Genomic DNA, 21676 nt, shown 5'->3' with positions numbered 1-21676 from the left:
AACAGATGTGCAGTTCATTGATTTAGAAGGATGAAAGATAGCCATACAACTATGCCTGAAATGATAAAACCCAAACTCATAACTGATTGTCAGATAGTAACATAAAGCCCAGTGGAAAATACAGATTTCTAACAAGGTTAAAAGCTGTCTTTAAACTTAAGTGAACTACTTATGCCACAAATGCATGCTCTGTAAAAATAGTTCAATATCTCCCTGAAAATGCTATTGCTATTTAAGCAAGTTCCTGCTCAAACAATGAACACTGCAAGAGACAAGCACGTGATGAAGAAGTTTAGAAATAAATAGTACTCACAAGTACAGGTATATTTAAGCTACATAAATTCAAATACGGGAACAATTCCTAGTTCAATAGACCCAGCATATCACATCCCAAGTGGAATCACAGAGCTAGCAGAGGGAACAGCTTGCTTTCCTCAAGTCAGAAATCACCATTGGCTTTTCTGTCTGAAGTTACTGCTCATTCCCCTTGGGGAATCTCTTTTGAGAAGAAAATACCATTTGAACTAGACACATCCTGGTACAACCTCCCTGCTATTGATCTATAACAGCATAGAATAAAGTTGTGTTTGTTTGGGGTTTTTTTTGTTTTGGTTTTGTGTTTGGTTTTTTTTTTTAAATATGTTCAGAGTTTAAGTCCACTTATTAGTTATGCACATCTTCACTGCAGATCACAGGAATACAGGCTTTTTATTCTGACACGATACAGGTTAACGAATTTTTTCTTCTTAAGTTTTGAAAACAGCAGTTGATTTTTTTTTTTAACGTAAGAACTTCAGTATAGGAAGCAACATTTGTGTAACACTTCACAAAGAAGAGTAAAACTTAAAATGACTGAAAAGGTTCATCACTTTCTACAAAATATTCATTTTGATTAACCTATTTTACTGGAGTACTTTGAAGAGCTTTAAATTATTAAGAGACATAACTATTAGTGAAAGGAATAGTCTAAATGTTTGACTGGAAATGGAGATCTAGCTGAACACTTTAGCTGGTTCTACTCAAGTCCTCAGAAAGTTCTGCAAGAAACCCTAAGTCCTTGACTGTTATTTCTTACAGCAAATACTGTTCATGTGTAATTCCTCTAACTCTCATGAAAAAAATACTCCAGGCAAAAAGCACAATCATCCCTAATATTTTCATAAAACAGAAAGGAATAACTGGATACAGACTCCTAGTCTCTAGACACCATACTTAATACCTGCTATCCCTCCTCCCACTCCTGCAGAAATTGCTTTCAAATAGAGACTAAGAGAGCTCATATGTTTTCATTGACCAGAGGACCAGGAAGCTTACTTTAAAGTTTTATTTCCATAAAATATTATCACGACAGTAGGAAAGAGACCCAGAAATACATGCCACTATCTTAAGTGAGTCTGAATGAATTTTATACCTTAAGTGAAACTGCCTTTGCTTCCCACAAAAGCCTCTTTATCTGCTCAGGAAACCCCATCCCTGGAGGCAATTAAAAGGCTACAGTGGACCAAATACTAAAAAAAAAAATATATATTGTGGGAAGTAATCATGCATCAACAGAGCATTAGACAGGATGATTTAAAACATCTTTCCTCACCCATGTTCTCCACAGTTGGTTTTTACAGATTGATAGTAAGCCAAACGTAAGTAGTCACTCACACAAACTTCAACTCAAACTGCTGTATGTTATTTTTCATTTAATTTGAAGATATGGGAGACATAATCACACTACATAGTAGATGCATATTGCTCAACTTCCAAGTATTTTGACTTGGACTGTAGGTTAAATTAGCAGCTTTGAAGTTTACTAGACATCTGTTATCCAGAGACAGGTGCAAAGAGTTCAAGAATATCTGTGCTGTTTCACCAATGAAAGTGGTGCTGGGACCGTGACTAGCCATCACTGAAGTTTGCTCAGAAAGTCTCTCCCTTTCATAATTGGACAGGAGAGTAGGCATCTCAAGAAACTGTTCCAACCTTCCACATACTGTTCCGCTCCAAAGAGGGGTTCTTCCCAATCTTAGCAATTCTCTAACTTCTAAACTAATTTGCAATGAATAAATGTAACAACTTTATCAACCTCTAGCAGATCAAAGTTGACTTGCATTTCATTATTCAAAATCCTGCAAGCATAGCAGTAGTTTATTTTCACTCTGCTGAAGCTTAGAAAACCTACAAATTATCTTATTGTATCCACTTCCATTCAGACATTTGTCCTCCAAGTCATAAAGTTGCCCTTGAAGAAAACACTTACACTTTGGAAATGCTGAAGTCTTTGGCCTCTTGCACATAGGGGTACATTGTATAGGCAAACAGTAGAAACGTTTTCCTTGAGGTCCATTGCTGACCATTTCTTTTCAGCTATAAATTAAGTTTATGCCTAGAATTACACAAAGTGGATTTAAACCACTGATTTACTTAGCCAGACAATTTTGATACCCAGCTCCCTTCCTCTGAACAAGACCATTGACCACTGAGCTTAAATTACTTCATGCCTTTTGAAATACAAATCATGTTATCTTTTGCCTTCTTGGTTTATGATCACTTACAGAAATTACTACCAGGGGAAGGAAAAAAAAAAAGCGCCTCAGAACTGTTTTTCAAAGGAAAGGTAGGCCAGGATTAGCTCTATTTTTCTAATGTGAAGTTAAAGGCTCCCCTAGGAGTAGGTATTCAATTTTCAAACAAGAAACAAAATTCTGTCCCTGGCTCAATTGCTTCATTCATAGCTGTTCTTCTTGGTCCTTAATCTTATACAAGGCGAAACTACTAGTAAATTAACTAGTGTTACATATTTACATTTGCTACCATTTTATTGATCCCCATCAGCCCCAGTCCAATCCTTCACTACATACAGCTCATCTGTATTGTATTTTCCACAAACCATATTCCAAAAGCCAAGGGCATCAAGGGTGCCCTGAAGCAAAAAGATACCCCCATACAGTGCAAGGACATCTACCATCTATTTTGTCTGAGAAGCAACTGTGCACATCAATGCATCACTGAATTACAAAGTGTCATCTACAAGTAGGAAAAAAAAAAAAAAACAAAACCAAACCACAGACCTGTATTCTGACCAAGAGATGCTGTACTACACCTTCTTGTAAGAGTACCACAAGAGCTTAAGCGATTAGGACTTGCAGTTGTATTAATCATCTTCCCCAAATCATACTACACAAGTGTAGTCTGCTAGGCAGAGAACAGCCTTTGCTGACTTAACTGTATCCACAAGTGGGAAGTGCATCTACCCCAACTAACCTGTTTGTTCCCATTTTGACAGGAGGCCATAAGAGACAAGCTTTACATAAGCATCTCAAACTATTTAATACAACATGCTTACTATTTAGAGAACACAATCTGAATGAACTTCGTGAGCCAGTACTTAACCTACTTTAGCCAGTCCAGGCTTGACTCGCAGGTTACCCTGCTAGCATTATAAGGGACTCTTGATATCACTTCTTTATCTTGCATATGCTAAAACAGCAGCCTGGGAGAAAGCCTAATGCAAGTGAGCGGCTACTTCACTGCACTACTCATGGGTATGATACCGTCTCTTCTACGTCCATACTTGAGTTCTACTTACAGCAGTGATACTGCTTGTGCAGCTTGGGAACATTAATCCACTTTGTTGTGGCATAATAAAAGTGAACAAATCTACTGTAACTATGCCTAACAGGGCATACCCAGAAATTTTCTAGACAACAAGAACTCAAAGAATCAAGGAGAATGCTTAAGAGCTTATTTTGCTTAAACTTAGCGAGGCCACAGTACGGCTAATTCATTTACCTGTTTGCATACTGACCATTAGAGTGACCTCAGAGAGAAAAAAAACCAAAATGAATGCCTAATAGTTCTCAGATAGCAACCACAAGTTTTGTTACCCTGGTTTAGATAAATAACTAGTATCATATCTCACCCTCGTACATATTCACGTTGGCTTCTGCAAACTGGCCCACACAAAGTAAAATTCAAGTAAGTGAATGCAGAGGTTCCACAACAGAGATCAGGAGTTACTAAGAAAGTCTCTGCAGGAAAAGTAGTGGTCATCTGATCTAAGTTCAGTCACAGCACTCCTGATGGGTTCTGCCCTTCATAAAATACTGCCTCCTCCTCATCACACCCTTCAGGGAAATATATCCACATCCACCATTCATCCGTACCTTGCATACATTTTTAAACTGCTGTGGAAATCACCATCAACTAGTCCCTCTGCTTATCTTCATACCTAAGCAATACTAGTCTTGCTGTTTTGGCCAGAGTTGACAAGTCTTTATGATTCAGAAGCTATCTTCTGTGAGAAGCCCACCTTGCTATATAGATCCACAAAGCCACTACACCACTGTGACCCGAGGCATAAAAGTCAATAATCAAAGCAGAGACAATTTAAGCTCAGTTTACTTTAAGGATCAAAGTTATTCAAGTGTTTTGCTGATTCAAGACCTTAAACTCCAAGAAAGAAAACAAATCAACCACTCAGGTGTTTGGAGAAGGTCACGATGAAGACAGTTTACAAAAATTAAACTCTTGTAGAATATTGTGGAAGTCCAAGATAAAGAGTTAAAAAACAGGTTAGCCACAGAAAACAGATCTACCAGTAATTGCCAGAGTTTGAGCCACTGATCCTCACTTTGAAGCCCCCAAGATGCACACTGGCAGAAGCCAGGCCATCACGCTGGAGGAAATATCACATTCACATTGCACATTCATTGTTCCTGCATGCCTCAAAGCAGCTGTTCTCTGTCAGGCAGGGTGCCAGGCTACACAGAGTTTGGCCTGACCTGGTGTGGCACTTAGGATCTCTCTCAGTACCAGGAAAATCCGCTAGTATAAAATCCAGATGACTTTAAAGCATTTCTAAGAAGGCAGAAGCACCCTGGGCTAGGAAATCACAACTTCAGTTCCCAAGTTCCTTCACTGTTCAGAGCCCCTTAAAACTTTTCATTGTGTTGTCTTACCTAGTCTAATGTTAATGCATGACATGCCATAGCACTGAGTAGTTGAAACTACTCCTTACTTGGATAAAGCCAGCTATTTTGTATTAACTATTTAAACAGACCAAAGACTACTTCAGAGAACATGTTAAAAGTCTGGGGTTTTTTTAAGCATGATACCAAGATTTTTTTTTTTTTTTTTTTTTTTTTCCAGAACTCCACACCACAGCATTGGGGGAAGAGTAGCACAAGAATGTTAAATACCAGCAAGACTTCAAACTATGGTGTGTTGTTTGATCTAAAACAGAATTAAATCTCACTGTCACAATAAAACTTGCTTAGACACTGAAAAACATGTGCAACCTCTTGGCTGTTCTTTACTTGTTGCACCTCAGGATTGACTGATGTAATTCATGAAGCAGAACATTTGAAAAAAGCTCAGCAGTTTCCTCAGTAAAGAAACATTTCTACCCTCCTACTGCAGTTACCAGTCTAAATGCCACCTCTACTAATTCTGCAGCAGCCTCTGTGATAGAGCTTATTAGATGCAGAAGAGCAGAAGTCCAAAGAGGCTCTTTGCCATGCACAGTCATCTTGAAATACCAAGGTGACCAGGTGCCTGCTGCAGTGAAGGAAGACCAACACTCCTCACTGGAGCCAGCTTCTTAGTTGGACAATTGTGAACAAATACGAAGTAGGCATAGATACTCTGTTCTGCTGTTCTACAACTCATACAGCTATTCTTGCATACGTAACTGAACAGAGAAAGTAATTTTGAGTCCTTAGGGGCTGAAAACAGCTATCACATTTTGTTATCTTTTCCTACAGTCTTTTCCATTTGTTTTTACAGCTGTCTTCACGTTCTAGAAGGTCTGAAGTTTCACAAGTTTGTATTTTCAGCTTCAAGTCCAGAAAAAGATCCTTTCAGAATTTAGCACTATGCGAGAGCTGAACAGTGGTGTACAGGAGTCTGCCCGATCATTTCTATCTATTTCTACATACGTGAATTACTCATTTTACTGAATATTAACATAGTGTTTTCCATGAGAATTGAAGATATGGCATATTCTTTTCCACGAGGGCATAAAATCTAAAACAGAGGGGGAGTACCGTGAAGTAAAGTGTGAAGGTCTGTGGAAGAAGAAAATAAAATCAAAGTATATAGAAAGAAAGTTTATGGTGTTAAGAGCTGCCTCATTTCTTTCCTTCTTTTAAATAAAGGCACAAATTAGAATATTAAAGAGGCAACAATGGAAGGAGCAAGCCATAAACAAGTACAGAAACTAAGGATAGCTTATAAGTATAGATTAATAATCTGAATTTACTCACCTATGAGCTCTAAGCTTAAAAAGCAATGGCAATGGGAACTTGGCTTTCAGAATTAGACTGATTTTCTAGCACTTATATTAGCAAATTAGTAGGGACTGAAGCAGCAACTACTAAGTACATTTTCCAGAACTCAGCTAGCAAAAAACCAGTTCACTAATGAAAAAAAAAACCCCAAACCCAAAAGCACCTTTCATCCCCTTCTCCCTCTAAAACTTCACCCAACCACAGCTATTCAAGATCTACCTGAATGAAGAACAGCTTCAGGTTAAAGTAAATAAATCATTTAGTTCTGACAAATATTGATTTGAGAGAATTCCTAGCTGAGAAACCTTGAGCAACTTTGGCAGTGCTGACCTCTCAGGACTCCAGAGCATTGGCAAAAACAGCTGCAGACCCAAAACTCCCCTCTTCACACAGTTGTGGCTCCAATATACCACCACGATGTAAAGTAAGAACTCTCCCTTCCCAGCACCTTCAGATCTATGATAACATATGACTTAAGTTCTTCACAAGCAATACTAATTATCTAATTACTGACCTGGTTTTGAGCAACTATTCAATAAGTTTAGATTTTCAGGAAGATTTCAGGACATCAAAATATTTGCAGTAAAGCTTAGAACAAAAATCCTTAAAAGTACTTGTTTTCAACATAGGTCTTTCAGAAACTGACTTAGAAGTGAATTTGAAATCACAGAAAAAATATTTTTGGAAACAATAAGGAGCCATCAAGATACATGAAAGAGAGGTCTTACTGAACTTCCCCTTATTGTAGTCCTGATCTTCACTGAGCTATATGCAAATATGGGACACATCCACATCTCCTTGTATGACACTTCAAAACAAGTCTTCTGTAGTATTAGCTTATAATATTTTGCACAGCAGTAATTTTGTTTAAGTTTAGAGAGAAATGTTTAAGACCACAATATAAGTTTCAAAGCACATATATCTGCCAGGATTTGGCATGTGGGGAAAAGGTAGGCTATGAAGAAATAGAAGACTTCTAACAATGTAATGGCTAAGCAAGCTGCCATTCTAAGAAAACCCCAACAATTCTTGAAAGGTTAATTTGATTTTTACTTCAAATGTTTTCAGTACTTGCCTAGTTTTTGAACAGATGTTTTCACTAAAGTTAGCATGTTTGGAAAACAATGCATTTCCAAACTATACTTTGTGCCTTTGATTAAATACACAGTAGTATCTTTACGGGAAGATTCTACTGAAACAGCTGGAAAAAAACCCCAAACCATCAGGCCTTGACAGAGTAGAATGAATTTCATTGCATAAACTACTCAGCTTATCACGAAAACATTATTTCAAAATAGATCTTACAGGAAAAAGTAATCAAGACTGGCTGAGTATTAGTCTCATGTACTCTTCAATTCAGCAGCAAATCTAAATAGCCAAAAAACTTCCTATAGACATGGGCTATATCAAGTTTTCTTCATACACATTATATGGATTATTTAGAAGGTATAACATCTGAGCAACTAAAACTGTTCTGTCAGTCTGAAATACTTTATCTCACCTCTAGAGCTTGAAGAATGCAAACAGCAAGTCTAGCCAAAAAAGGAGCAGGTTTTAAATTTTACATTCAGTTTAAATAATGAAACCTGAATTAGACCACACAGGCAGTTGAAAGGCAAATCCACTAGTATTTCTGGAGTAGATTAGCAAACTAATCTCAGCAGTGATTAACAAAGAGAAACAGGTAAGATCTGATTAGCTAACTAGTAAACTTGCATCTTAACCAAAACTCAGAACAGTGTCTAGTCATATCTAGAACAGAACTGGTTACCAACCTTGTCAATAAGCAAACAGATCATTCTATATGGCTTGCCAACCAATTACCTACCCCACAGCTTCATCAAAAAAAAGCCATATTTTTAAAGAAAATCCTTGAAGTTGTAAGTTGTCTCAAAGGTGTAAGAGAAGGACAGATGTCATCATACAGACTTTTAGTTAAGCAAAGGGGACATAAACTAGTTAACTCAATATCCCACAGTAGACCGTTCAGTTCCAGTATCTTACTAGTATTTTTGCCACACATTTCTATGTAAAGCCTACTAATACCAGGGTACCACTGATTGGACATTTTAGCCAGCATCTCATTATATTCAGCTTTTCTTTTGCACAGTGCATCAAATAGCAGGAACACTGGTGCAGACTATTTCCTTTCCTTACATTTTTATTGCTACTTCTGCAAACTGCCTCCTCCCCGCTACTCGTAACAGATCTACTCACACAAACCTCCTGAGTTTGGTATCTACTGAAGCCAGTACTTACATTCTCACAAGCATAAAGTGTTCTCTGACCATCACGTAAGACTCAATTTTACATTTACAGGAACTAAACGAGCATCTTCTGTTTTAAACTACAGCTGTTGCCTCTGTGGACACAGAAGCTTTGAAAAATGAGCTCTGTACGTGCATTTGTATTACATGCGAAGTATAGGCATGAACTGAAGTTTACTTGTTTTTAAGTCGGCACCTTTACTGTCCCATGAGGAATTAAGTAGAATTCTGAGTAACTGGAGTAAAACACCTCTCCATTGAGCTGGACCATCTGCAGTTGCCGTATTAGAACACTATTTCTATTTATGACTGTTTATTAGCAGTTTCATTAGTTAGTTCATTTATATAGGGGTTTGCTTGCTCTTATTTAGCTTTATGGAATTATTCAAACTGTAAGAGGAAGCTTAACGAAACAGATTTGCACCAAGATGACTTAGAAATCATTGCACGCTGTTCTCTAGGAACACAGTGGCCTAACTTTTTTGCTACCCTGTCTATCTGCCCCCCCCCGCCCCCCCCCAGCTTCCCTGTGTTTTAAAAACAAGCCATTTTAATTTGGCCTCTGCTTCAAGCATGTTTTCATAGCTCTTTGTAGTCTGTATCAAGTAGACTGGACTTCAAGAACTGGACTTGGGGAGCAAAAAGTAACTGATTTGCTATAGAGTATATAGCACTGGCAAGCGTAAGATGCCTGCTATACTGCTGAAAGTGATACATATCAGCACATGAACACAAGCAAGTCTGTAACAACTACAAATTAGTTCAGTATATCTAGAAATAGCCTTTCTGCAAGAGTTCCCTTCACACACTGAGGAAAGTAAAATCTCACCCGTGTCATTTTAAAAAAGTCTAATGATGGTCTGTTCCATCGTACATCCTCCTCCCGTCTGCGCTTTAGCCGGCTCTTCTTTTCATTCAGAACGCAAGGCTGAGAGCGGCATCTCAACAAGCCCTGACGCCGGCTGAGCTCGGGTGTGGAGGTGGGAGTGCTGTTGGCTGAAGGCAAGAGATTTCCCGTCTCAGTGATGTGCTCCTGGGAGAGGGAGAGGCGGCGCCTTGGGTTAAAGTCACAAGGGCCTCCGGAATTCCAACGGGTACTGGAGCTTGTGCTGCCCTCGCTACTGTCCACAAACCCGCTGCTGGCAGAGGAAGGTCTGGGTACTGGTGATGTGTTGAAGCTGGTGATAGTGAAGACATTGTTTAGCGACAGTATGTTTTGTGGCAGACTGATACTTGTGCTTCTCTGTAAGGTTGCACTTCCATGACTGTTGCAGCGTTGCAAGGTAGCACTACCACCACTATTACACCGTCTCTTTGACACGGGAGTCCAAACCTTTGAATTGCCAGGCTTCCACGGTGACCGACAGCGAGCAAGCTCATCTGGCTCAGACAGGGACCTACAATGGCGTTTCGTTGGTGGTGCCAAGGGTTGACCCGAGTTCTCGTTAAGGTTTAATTCACTTATCCATCCTGACACCATAGACGTACTGGAAGATTCCTGCTGCCACTGCAGACTACCACTACTGGCAGTGCCGGTGCTGAAGGGGCACACTGGGAAAGGGTAAGCCGAACTCCTTGTTGTGTCAGTCTGGATTGGGCAACCCCCATTTAAAGCTTTCCAAGGACTCTCTTCTGAAAACAAAACAGATACATGTGAAAGGTGCAAAGGAAAAAGACAATTTGCTTAGACCCAGTTTAATGTAAAACCATGAATCAAACTCAAGCTTAGAAAGATGAGCCACAAATATCCAGCTCTTAATCGAAATTTCACACTATAGTTACGTACTCATTTTAAAAAAGGTAGAAAATTCCAAAAATATGAAAACCGAAGTATTTCAGGAGCCAATTCCAGTATATATGTACCTTGTTAATGCTTCTTCCTACATCCTGAATGATTACAACACTGTGTTTCTTAGCAAGCAACACGGACAGCTTGCTTACCTGCTTCCTAGCGCATAGCATATACCACTATTAAAACCTGTAACAGTGAACAACCTAAGGTACAACCAAAACGGATTAACAAGTAATGCGAGAACTTTTTTTTTTTTTTTCAAATAAAAGAGCAGGATAATCTCTTCATAGACTGCTGTCCTTCATTTGGCTGTTACTCTTTTCTATTAAGAATACCTTCCTAAAGAAAAGTTTCAGAGATGCGCATTCACATTCTGTGGTGTGAAAAGCTTTACTTTAAATTAGAAACAGTATGAAGTTAAATCAGACTGCAGATTGTTTCCTTTTTTTTTTCTTCATACTCAAAGTGTAGGGAAAAAAATCTCAATTCAATGCATGAAATAACGTGAGTATCCCTTAAGACCCTCTTGCAAGTTTTACTGTGAATACAGACATAACCCATAGCGCACAACTTCTCATCTGAAGTGGCAATGCTGGGTTAAAAGCAGTCTGCCAGCGAAGCCTCTCACTCTTTTGTAAAGCATTTCTTTGAGAACATTCTGCACATTTTACAGCTGTTCCTCTACATTATACAATGAAGTGTAAGAAGAACTACAGCAGACTTTGGATTTGCAAATTGAAAAGCAGCAAAACTGTTGGCCAGTTAACAGTGCTTCATGCTTGGTTAGAAAATTTGCTAATTTAAACCAATTAGCCAAGTAAGTTTCACTTATCCTGGCTTTAACGACAGAATATTTAAAATACCAAGTTTTTCCCCTATGCCTATTTTAAGAACCTAGATATAGGCTAAACATTAAATATTTGTATATTCTTATAGTTGGTTGTCTAAACTAAGTTTTTAGAGTAATCAACAGATAAAACATTTGCTGAGTAGCTTTAAAAGTTGCAAATCCAAATAGTTGTACATGTTCCATGCTGAAAGTATGTCATGGATTATCCTGTTTATTTGGATCTTATTTAAAGAACACCCTATTGTCTCAAAATCATTTAACTGTGCAGACAGCTGGCCTATTCAAACAACATGTTTTATTAGAATTCCTCTGTCCTTCCTCCTCCATTCTTTCAGATGGGTACAACCACATACTGTGCTTTGCCTTAAGCATGTAAGCTCTTCAAGGCAGGGACCATCCATAATTCAATGCAACTAAAAAAGCCAACACAATGGGATCCAGATACTGTTTGAAACTCCTAGCATCTACTGTATGACAATTTCCTAGCTTGGACTGGCCTGATTTTTAAAAATCCTTAGGAAGCTTTCTCCCAGGCTGGGAGGTTGGTTTAAAGTTTGCTGTAAAAAAAGTCAAGAGTTGCACACGTGTTTTAACTGTTTACATGGTAATGGTATTTAAGATAAAATACCATTTCCCTTTGAAACGTCACACAAACCAAGATTCACATTTTACAGGGAATCCCACTGAGCAAATAGAAATCTTCCATGCTTAAAGACACAACAGAACATGCATAATTTCAAGTCTATCCCTCAATAAAGCAGTACAAAGTTTACATATCAATAACTGGCATTTTTATTTTTTGCCAGATACAATTTACTCTTATTTTAAGATGGCCAAGGGGGGAAAAGCAAATAACACTTGTATGAAGGCACTGGACTTTAACTTATGGTTTGTATCAAGCTGGATATTCTTTGTGGCAAAGCATGTAAGAAGGTGTGTAAAGATGCAAGAGCTTTCTGCTAGTTGAGGAACCTGAAGATGTTTAGCATGAAAAACAGCATTGCTGTGCTTCTGTACACCATAGCAGATATTGAGCCACCCCCCCCCCCAAAAAAAAAGTGTTACAAGGGCTTTTACTATGCAAAGCAGATCACAAGTACAAAACTAACAACTAGCTATTCCCAGTATTGTTCAAAGACCAGCTTAAACCAGCAGGCTCTACAACAGCATGCTCCATCCCCCTCACCTTATTTACAAAAGAAAGGCTGCTTGCTATACCAATTACCTCAGTAAAACACAGCTAAGGTTTCTGAAGAACTTACCGTTGATTTCAAAAGGGAACAAGCTGCCACTTTTGTTCAGCTTCTCAGATGAGTACTGAAATTAATCAGAAAAAAAAAGTTTTAACTGTGTGAAGGAGCATACACCTCAAGGAAACTGCATGCAGTTTTCAGTTTCCCTGTATGTGCATTTAGCAATGTCTTTAAAAGGACATGGTTTTGCTGGGTATCTTGAAGAAATTCCTGAACAGCTGATCTTTCTAAACAAAACCTCTGACATCTAACTATTTGTAAAGTTTTCTGATATATTGCTAAGCATCAAACTGTTTCAAGCATTGCAACATTACCCCATGTGAATAAACTGCAAATTTAAAAGTGATAATTCACCCTTAATGAAAAAGCTTTGATCCAATTCTCATTTCAGTGGAGAGGAAATTACAGTCTGACAATCGGCTTTCCATTTTCATTCTTAAGGGTAAAAAGCAAAACACTTCATCTTAAACTAAGAGACAGGAATAGCTTTATCTAAACTAAATATACAAACTCTTAAGGGTCCCCAGAATGAACATTGCCCAATTCAGGCTTTTTTTTAACTACTCTTTACTAGTATTTTACATTTCCTTAAGAATCAGCATAGCAAAATGTTTTCCTACTTCTTAAAGTACAAAATCCATTAAAAAAGTCTTTCCTATCCAAAAACCATTTTTTGCAGACTGACAGTTTTTGAAAGCACAGTTTATTGGTGAAGGTTCACTACTCAGAAACAATGCAAAAGCCATGCTTAAAACAAAGTTTGTGTGCAAAGGGCTTCAGAATTTATGATTAAGCTTCATCAGTAACATCTGCACAGTAAGACAAGTTTGTATGCAGAATGTCTTCCATTTTATTAACTAATTTTACCTAGAAAAATATTACTACAAAGGCATTCTTAAACAGTCTACATTTTTCAGGCAAAGAACAGAGCTTGCTATCCAGCCTCCTAAAGAGTTATAAATAAATGGCTTAAGGCTCCATTAGAGCCCAGGGGCCATTATTTATTCCCCCAACACCACCTCAGGATGGAGAGGAAGATTGCTTTAAAAGAAAGCAACACACTTTACATGAACATTGTTTTTTGTGTATAGCCAAAGAAGATAGCATTGTACCTACACTTCCTTTCCAGATACAAAGTCAATTTTTAAACAAACATCCTTGGGCTACAAAGCTTTTCTTTCTTGCTGTATAGCAACACATGGACTGCTAGTGACAACTTTATATCCTTGAGCCCCATGTGTAAGATACAAATGCTAAACTATGGTAATACTCCCTTGGTGTTATTGTTTTAGACATAGGAAATAATGGAACAAATAATGGAACTGATGAAAGGATAGGACAGCAATCAGATTTTTAATCTTATTTTTTATCAACATCTGCATATGAGACAAGCCCTCTGATTTTTACTTTACATTTGTATCTGTAGATACATTTATAACTTCTTTCTAAAAAAAGGCTACTTCAAATAAACCGCAGAACCCCAAGTTTTAGTCTCCATTGGATTTGCAGTTAATTAGCCCTATTCAAACCATGTGAAGTTTGCAATTTGACAGCAGAGGTAGCAGTCACTTTTACTAGTTTGCTTTTCATAACTGCAGTTGCCAGTTATATAGTATACACACTTAAAAAGCTAGTATCAACTGTTTACTCTAAACAGCTACTAAGGTATCATAGAGAACACAAGAGCACATTAAGATAGCAGTAATAGTTACATTTCAGCTGTCCCTGAAGAAGAAACAAACAAAGAGACTTAAAGATAAGGTTTTTCAGCAAATTCCTCCCTCTCCAATTTTCCCCAAATGAAAGGCAATACAACCTATTCAACTTTCAGATAGTAGCTAAGGAAAATATGTTTATAGAACAGAATTCCATGGCAAAAAGTCTTAAAGCTAATGTAACTTGAAGCACATGGAAAAGGGCAGTAAGAATGACTTAATCATAACATAATAATTAGGGATGTTTAAAAGACCATTCATACAGGCTGAGATCTTAGATGCTTAGAAGGAACAGAACCTCAAGGACAATCCCATGTGGCAATTATTAGATTGATATTTACTTTTTACAAATAGTTTTCAGCCAAATGCATCTTTAACAAGGTTCTCTTCACAAATGCCCGAGTTATTTGATTACCTGCACTTTAACTACCCTAAAAAAGCCTTGTTCATCAGGTAGAGACTAAACTACATCTTTGACACCTGCAAAGCACTGAAAGCATTTTTCAAAGGGGCAAGGGGCATGGAAAAAGCGAGATCACATACAGACTATCTCTACTACACAGAATGACTGCAATGTTCTGTAATGCAGACAGCAACCCCATCCTTAGAGCTATTTCTCATCAGCTTGTAGTGAAGTCAGTGCTCAGTTCTATGACAAAGCAGACATATTACAACTACAACTTGTTCTCTTAAGTGATCATTTATACAGAATCCTGTTAATTTTAAAAAAGTGCTAATTCTTTAGAAATTCAGACCAAAAACCCTCACTAAGAATGTCATACGTGACATTGTATGCAGAAAAGAGACAGTAAGCTGCACTATTTCCAGTAAAAAGTTCAAGGCACTGAAATAAGGGGTGACTAACGGGACAATAAGTAAAGAATCTCCTTTATGATATATACTTGGCTTTCTATAACTGAAATTAAAAATACTTGGAAACACTATCTGGTAGTGTATTTTAATGATGTCTGGAAGTCCAAACTTGAGTAGACTATCAGGCTGTAAATTGTTTATAGGAGGAAGGATCTTTTTATCTATACGGCACATGGCAGAAGTCCCACTAGATATTACTGTAACAGGGCACTGAACCAGTTTATCAGCTCTCCTGGGTTGGCTATGCTCTACCCTCCTCCATTCATTCCCTTTGTGCTGTGATCTACCTGAAGCTTCCTGAATGAAGAGCTCTTTTTTTATGGTTATGCTCAAGAAGAGATTGCAATTGTTAAGAACCTTGACAGGGAGGTCTGCTACTCTCTGTGTGAAGGAAGTCTTCCTTAGAATAAGGACAAATTATTCAACAAGGTCATTTTCCTGAAGAGGAAACTCAAGAGGTCATGCACATCTATCTTCCAACTACTGCTTTTTGAATAGATGTTAAAAAAACCCACCAAGATCTGATGCCTCTTGAGAACTTTCTGGGGGCCGGGGGGGAAGCACAATTTAAGATAGAGACACACAAAATAATGAAACTACAAGTTTCACCTAAGGCTGGAATTGTTTGCTTCATGCACGAAAGTGTATCTATTTTGAAATGCTTATTCAAAAGTAGAACCTCTTGTGCATTTGGCTCAAAGACTAAGCTCAAAAGGAAAGGAATTGTGTCATATGACATTTAGGACAGTGCTGCAAGTTTCAGTTGGCTTACTTAGTCTCAGCAGCTGTTGTTTCATTAAAATATTCACTTAAGACACCTAGTCTTGAACTGAGTAAATGGAAGAGGCACACAAGGGAAACTCGTAATGAATTATAATTTACATCACTAATTTAAAAAAGTGTTCTTTGCTAGCAAAAACCCAGCTGTAACAAAAATAATTCTGGCTGTTCTTCTATATACACTCCAATCTACTACATTAAGAACTTCACAGCCTGTGCTATCGTCCTCATTATTCTCAGAATGACTTCTTGATCTTCCTATTTTTAAAATTAATTTCTTTAATTTCAAGGCATTTTCTCCAGTTTCCAAGTATATTTGAGTTCCTCCAATTTATCAGCATTCTTCGCAAATGGCAGGAAACCCAGTGTTTATTATTCAAGTACTACTTTAACCATCACCATACAGATGTGACTTTCATCATTTGAATAGGCCATGCCAGACCTCCATCTCTACCAAATATCCTCCAAGTATGACTGGATAGGAAGTAGAGAGAAGCATTTGACCTTTTCTCAGAATGTGAAGTAGTGATTAAGTCAAGTCACATCTTAGACTCAGCCCTCAAGTCTTTCAGCTAGTGGCTTTCCATCCAAAGAAGTCAGCCCATTTTAAGTCTTTCAATACAAGTCAGCTTCGGAAAAACTAAAAATAATGAAAACCCACACACACAGAACGAGTTTATAGCAGAGCTTCTTCCTTCCACAAATGCTTGTCCGGAGATGCTCACATTTCCTTCTTAATACCTCACCTTGAAGTGTTACATCTCACACAATGTTATTTCACAAACCAATACTAGCTTCTACACGAATACCAAAAAAGTACAAGCTTAGCCAGAACATATAGAAAAGCCCTCAAGACTCTTAAGAGATCTATGTTCAAGGAAATAGAGACCAACTATTTGATTTAATGATGCTGTCAGCTCATGAAAGCCTTAATATGCTCGCAGAACATCTCACTGTTGTGAGGTAGAGTCAACCAACCAGCAATACTATTCTACCTTGTAAGCTAAACTGTCCACTTGAGACAAAAGTTTGGAACAACATTCCTGCTTCTACAGCAGGAAACCCAATCATTTGGGTTTTTTTAAGGCAGGCGCAGCGCAAGACTGTACAACATAACTGAGCATGCACTGGCCAAATGAATTACACCAGCTTGGAAAATCAGCATGTTATTTAAGAGTAGCAAAAGCAGCTACAACAAGTATTTTACACAACATACTTGGGCAACAGGTAAAGAAGGGTATTTGGTCATCATACAGCTTACAGAAATGAAAAAGCATACTATGTCCTATACATGTCTTTATGCCCAGCTTGGCTAGCTGGAAGGTAAATAGCTTTGAAAGAGCTATTCTTTCTTTCATAACCCTCATTTATGAGCTGTATTACAGAACAGGTTTTCCCCAGCTACTTTACCTACTTATGCCAAGACAAGCACAGATACACTGTGAAAGGTATCATGAAACCTGTAAGGGTTAACATTAACCCAGGCAAGAAAGGTTAGTCTTAATCCTAGATCAGCTCACAAGACAATTCACCACATGGTCCCACAGAACTTTGTGCCAGCACAAGTAATGAAAGGTGCAGGCAAGACCATTTCAGAATTGCTCTAAATTGCTGTTGCCATTAGAAGAAACTATAGCATTAACCTGAACTTCTTACCAAAAAGTCTAAGTGTGCTAGAGCTGATTCAATACCCCCACTAGAAGTCTTTTTCCCTTATTAAAATTTAGCAGTTGTCTTTACTAGTGGAAAAAGTGTACTTTATTATCTTAGGTTCATGTTTTAGTCAAGAAGCCCTCATTTGCTCCCATGAATCCTTTTTAGTAGGGAGCAACCTAGCTGCACACTTTTATTCACACTTGCTTCTCCATTTCCACACCTCGCTCTGCAATTTCTACACTTTTTCAAGTTGCCATTGTGTACAAACAGAACCTGTTGCTGGCCTCAGAACCCATTTTCTGCAAGAACTAAAGGATTTATAAAACCAATTGATAAGATTAAAGGAGGAGAGGAGCAGGAGAAGTGCGAGGACAAAGCCACTGATGAGAAATCATCTGCCATTTTCCACTTCACTCACTCTTTTTCATGCTTTATTTTAAGTACAGATAAGGACAGGAATAAAAAACAACCAACCTACACCACATTACAGCATGCCACCACACTCCTGTATAGACTACACACAGTGTAAAAGCAGTAATACATCCTTCTCTGCCCTTACAAGTCTCTGGTCCAAAACCTACAGTGACTATCAGTAAAAGGACAGCTCAGTTTCCTAATTTATGCAAACTTCAGTGTCTCAAAAACTAGAAATTACAAGACACCACTACAAGTTGAGAGGCAAGCACTGCTACTGGTTACAGGTCATCATCAGCTCACATCTAGGCCCAGAGTTTAATTACAAGTGATGAGTTCATCAGTTCACCAATACAGCAGATTCCCCTATAAACTGCGTATCCCAAGTGCTTCATCAAGCTAGCTGAAATAAATGCAAGCTCAGTAAGCACTTCTAAGACAGTTAACATCATTCCAAGACCTTATATATGCCCTTCAAGAAAAGCACATATTTAAGGTGAAGATAGCAAAAATGTCAGTCATTAGAAGAACTCTAAATGCACCTGTTACAGTTTTTAAAATAAAACCATTTGATTAATGTCTACTATTAGACATTCTTAGTGGACAAAGTATTGGACAAAGGGCCAAGCACTTCACATACGATAACTGCAGGTGCTTGTGCACAAACTCCACTGCATTCAGGATATCCTTTACCTGGTTTGGGCTTGTGGAGTTAATAAGGAAGCAGTTCAGCTACTTAAGTACAAGTTACAACAGAGGTAGGATCTTACTGCTAAAGTAACTGAACATGCTTCAGGTTCAATGCTTGCATTATTTACTATTTAAAAAATAACAGAACTAGAGTTGAACAATACTTTGACATTTAGTAAAATTATTTTTCTTTGGTCTCCCATTGGTACATTATCTATGGGAGGGTACCATTGCAATTAAAGTCAGTGAAATAAGGCTAGTACATTACATGAAGAACATGGTCTCAGGGTTATCAGGTGGGCACCCAAAATTGACAGGAGACTATTCTGAATTACCGACTCTGGAGTAGATAATCTCATTTCACAAGTGAGATGTGAGAATAGATTCCTTAGTGTCTGAATAGCATGCTTGAACCACACCACAGACCCACAGATTAAACCAGCAGAAAGTAACCCAGTAAATATTACAAAACTTTTCAGAGCACCAGGCATCTGACACACTGATAAAGCAAGGATCTACTAGCAACAACAACAGTTTGGTAGTCAGTAACCTGACTTTCAGTTCAACTGTATTTACCTGATGACATGTTCTCCTTCTGCCCAGTGCTGATAGTCACCTACATGGTGGTCACTGACTTTAAGTAAATACTGTTGTCAGATATCAAGCACTTGGCTATATTAAGCGAAGAACACTTCACCACATACCAGTACTTGTGGTTTTTGTTAGGGAAAAAGGAATTGTGAGAAGTCTTGAGAATTCTTTTCGGTCATTGGAACAATTTATTTTAAGAGAACAGGCTTTCTGTTAATTATTTAAAATGAAGCTGTAAGATTAAAAAGATTATTAAAATAAGAAAGCATCACTTCAAGAAGGACCATACACTGAAGTTTCACTTTTTCCCCTTACGACTCTCATCTACCTTGTAAACCAGTCCTAACTTCAATGGCTGAATTCTGGCTGATATACATTCTTGAATTTGTTATGTAGTTTTGCGTTACTTTTAACCTACTTTGCATTTCACATTTACATGTTATTTTGGTAGATCCTTACCAGATTTATATTGTATGTTTTACACCTCAGATCATCCAAGCTCTGGTTCTGCAGCTTTTCTGTTATTAGTGTTACCATGGTAGTTGTTCCTTTTCCACTGCTCACACGGAAGTGTTGGAGGCTCTTCAGTCTCTTGTTTCAATACTCAGGAGCCATTTCTGTTTTGGTGTAAAGTCTTGAGATTTATGCTGCCATCTTATTGCCAAAGTTTATTTCCAAATGCTGTCAGTGTATCATGTCTGATTTTCTGTAAAATTGGAGCAGAAAAAGGAAAGAGTCAGAAAAATTCTTATGTACATCATAATTAGTGTTGTAATAACAGGACTGATGTTTGGACCGTTCACTCGTGCAAGTATACCACTCTGTGACCAACGTTATTGCCTGGCATTTCAGATTACATGCCTATTCAGGAAAGAATACTCCTATTGAGATTTCATTGATTACAACTTCAGAAGGGAGACGAGACTCATACATAGTAAAGATCAGGATATTAGCTGGCCATTTCCTACTATTAAACCGATTCTACCTAGGATTTTTATCCAAGGCAGTAGGAACAACTTCAGCTTTCCCTCATTTAAACTACTAGTGAAGTCTTAGCCAGGTATACTACAGCAGCATATGAAACACACACATATCTACCATACTGTTCTGTACATTTAACATGATTTGCCATTTTAAGACATTCTACCATATTGTTTCATGGCTAAACACTCCTTAAAAAGAAGAGTGGAGCAGCAGGTAGCTCAAATGCTATATCTACTTCCCGAACCCTCAGCTACTTTTAATATATTCCCTGTGTTTTTTCTTTGTTAAAGGTTATATAATTGCTACCTGTCAGCAAACACCAGATCTTAAACTTGTAAGCAGGACAGATTACCATACACGTAAAAGCATCACTGACAAAAGCTTAGATATCTTTATTTAGTGAGCAGTCATCTAAATCAAAAGCACTAGGTTCACCAGCTGCCTCTTTCTATCCTAAGCATCCTCTACATTAATTTCTTCCCCTCTCTCTCCCCCCTCAGCATCAGCAACCCTTAACTACTGCAATATCATTCCTCACTGTCTTCCAAAAGTCTTTCATTAGCTGATTATTTTTACCATAGCAAATGAACCTCTGTATTTTCCTCCACTCCACCTCATTCTTCCAGTTGTCAAGAGGAACCAGAACAAAACCACAGGACTTCAGCTTCTTCATTTTCCTTTTTCTATCATGAAGTCTTTCAGGCTCACCACAGTTCTCAAATTCACTTCCAGTTTTCAAAACCAAGTCTACATTAGTATTAATTGTAATTTCTTCACACTATCTTCAATGAACTCCTCTTCCCATAACTTTGCCTTACTATGTTAACAAAAACATCTTTCCTGAATTCATGCTGATGATCCATTAGTGACATGCATTAACCATTCCTGTTTATGATTTAAGTTGGTCGAGCATATTCAGTGACTGCTTATGGAATAAAAAAAAAAAAATAAAGGAAGAGATCCACACACAGGTATTTCCAGGTTTAAACAAAAGCAATATGTGGAAGGAACGCTGCTGCTGCTAGGACCAGAAGTTTACTTCCATTTGCTACGTTTTAAAGCCTACAGTAAAAAAAAAAAGGATAGCAGAAAATAATAACTTTAAATGAATGTTTCTATAAAATACTGCCTCTTTTCCACACTACTACTTATCAGCTGTTTAAGTAACCAGTAGTAGCAAGAAAGTCACTTGAGTCCATGACCAAAGTTAAACCCATCTAAAACTAAGATATTAATAGTATTAATGATAATGTTAGATTATCTTTTAAACCTGTTGCCTTTGAGTACATCCTCAAGTATGATTTTCATATGCTAACCATACACTGCTTCACCTTCACACAAGTCTGCTACATAACAGCCTCCCTTAGCCTGACAGCTACCCCACAATCATGATTTCTGCCCATCTTTTGGCCTCATTCTCATATCTACTTTTATTTGCTATACAATACGATGCTTACAAGTGCTCCTCAACCATAAACAATGCTACCCAGGTATCTGGAGATTCCACCTGTCTATTTTTACTGAATGTGTTCT

At 37.9% G+C, this 21676-nt stretch overlaps 1 protein-coding gene across 4 annotated transcripts in view; it reads right to left on the bottom strand.

Annotated features, from left to right (window-relative positions):
- Nucleotides 1-21676, bottom strand: part of FAM53A (family with sequence similarity 53 member A) — a 73284-nt gene that overhangs the window by 30904 nt on the left and 20704 nt on the right. For 3 of the 4 annotated variants that reach the window (XM_052780707.1, XM_052780708.1, XM_052780706.1), the window contains exons 2-4: nt 19619-19865; nt 12450-12504; nt 9375-10177 (exon numbers count right to left, since the gene is read on the bottom strand). In XM_052780707.1, coding sequence (XP_052636667.1) covers nt 9375-10177; nt 12450-12504; nt 19619-19696 — 936 coding nt within the window. In that variant the 5' untranslated portion in view covers nt 19697-19865. The remainder of the gene's footprint in view (nt 1-9374; nt 10178-12449; nt 12505-19618; nt 19866-21676) is intronic. The other variant, XM_052780710.1, reaches the window with a different exon arrangement.

The sequence above is a fragment of the Harpia harpyja genome, chromosome 2, assembly GCF_026419915.1.
Source record: "Harpia harpyja isolate bHarHar1 chromosome 2, bHarHar1 primary haplotype, whole genome shotgun sequence".
NCBI classification, from domain to species: Eukaryota; Metazoa; Chordata; class Aves; order Accipitriformes; family Accipitridae; genus Harpia; species Harpia harpyja.
Note: the sequence above shows the minus strand (reverse complement) of the source record. Positions and strands in the feature narration are given on the sequence as shown.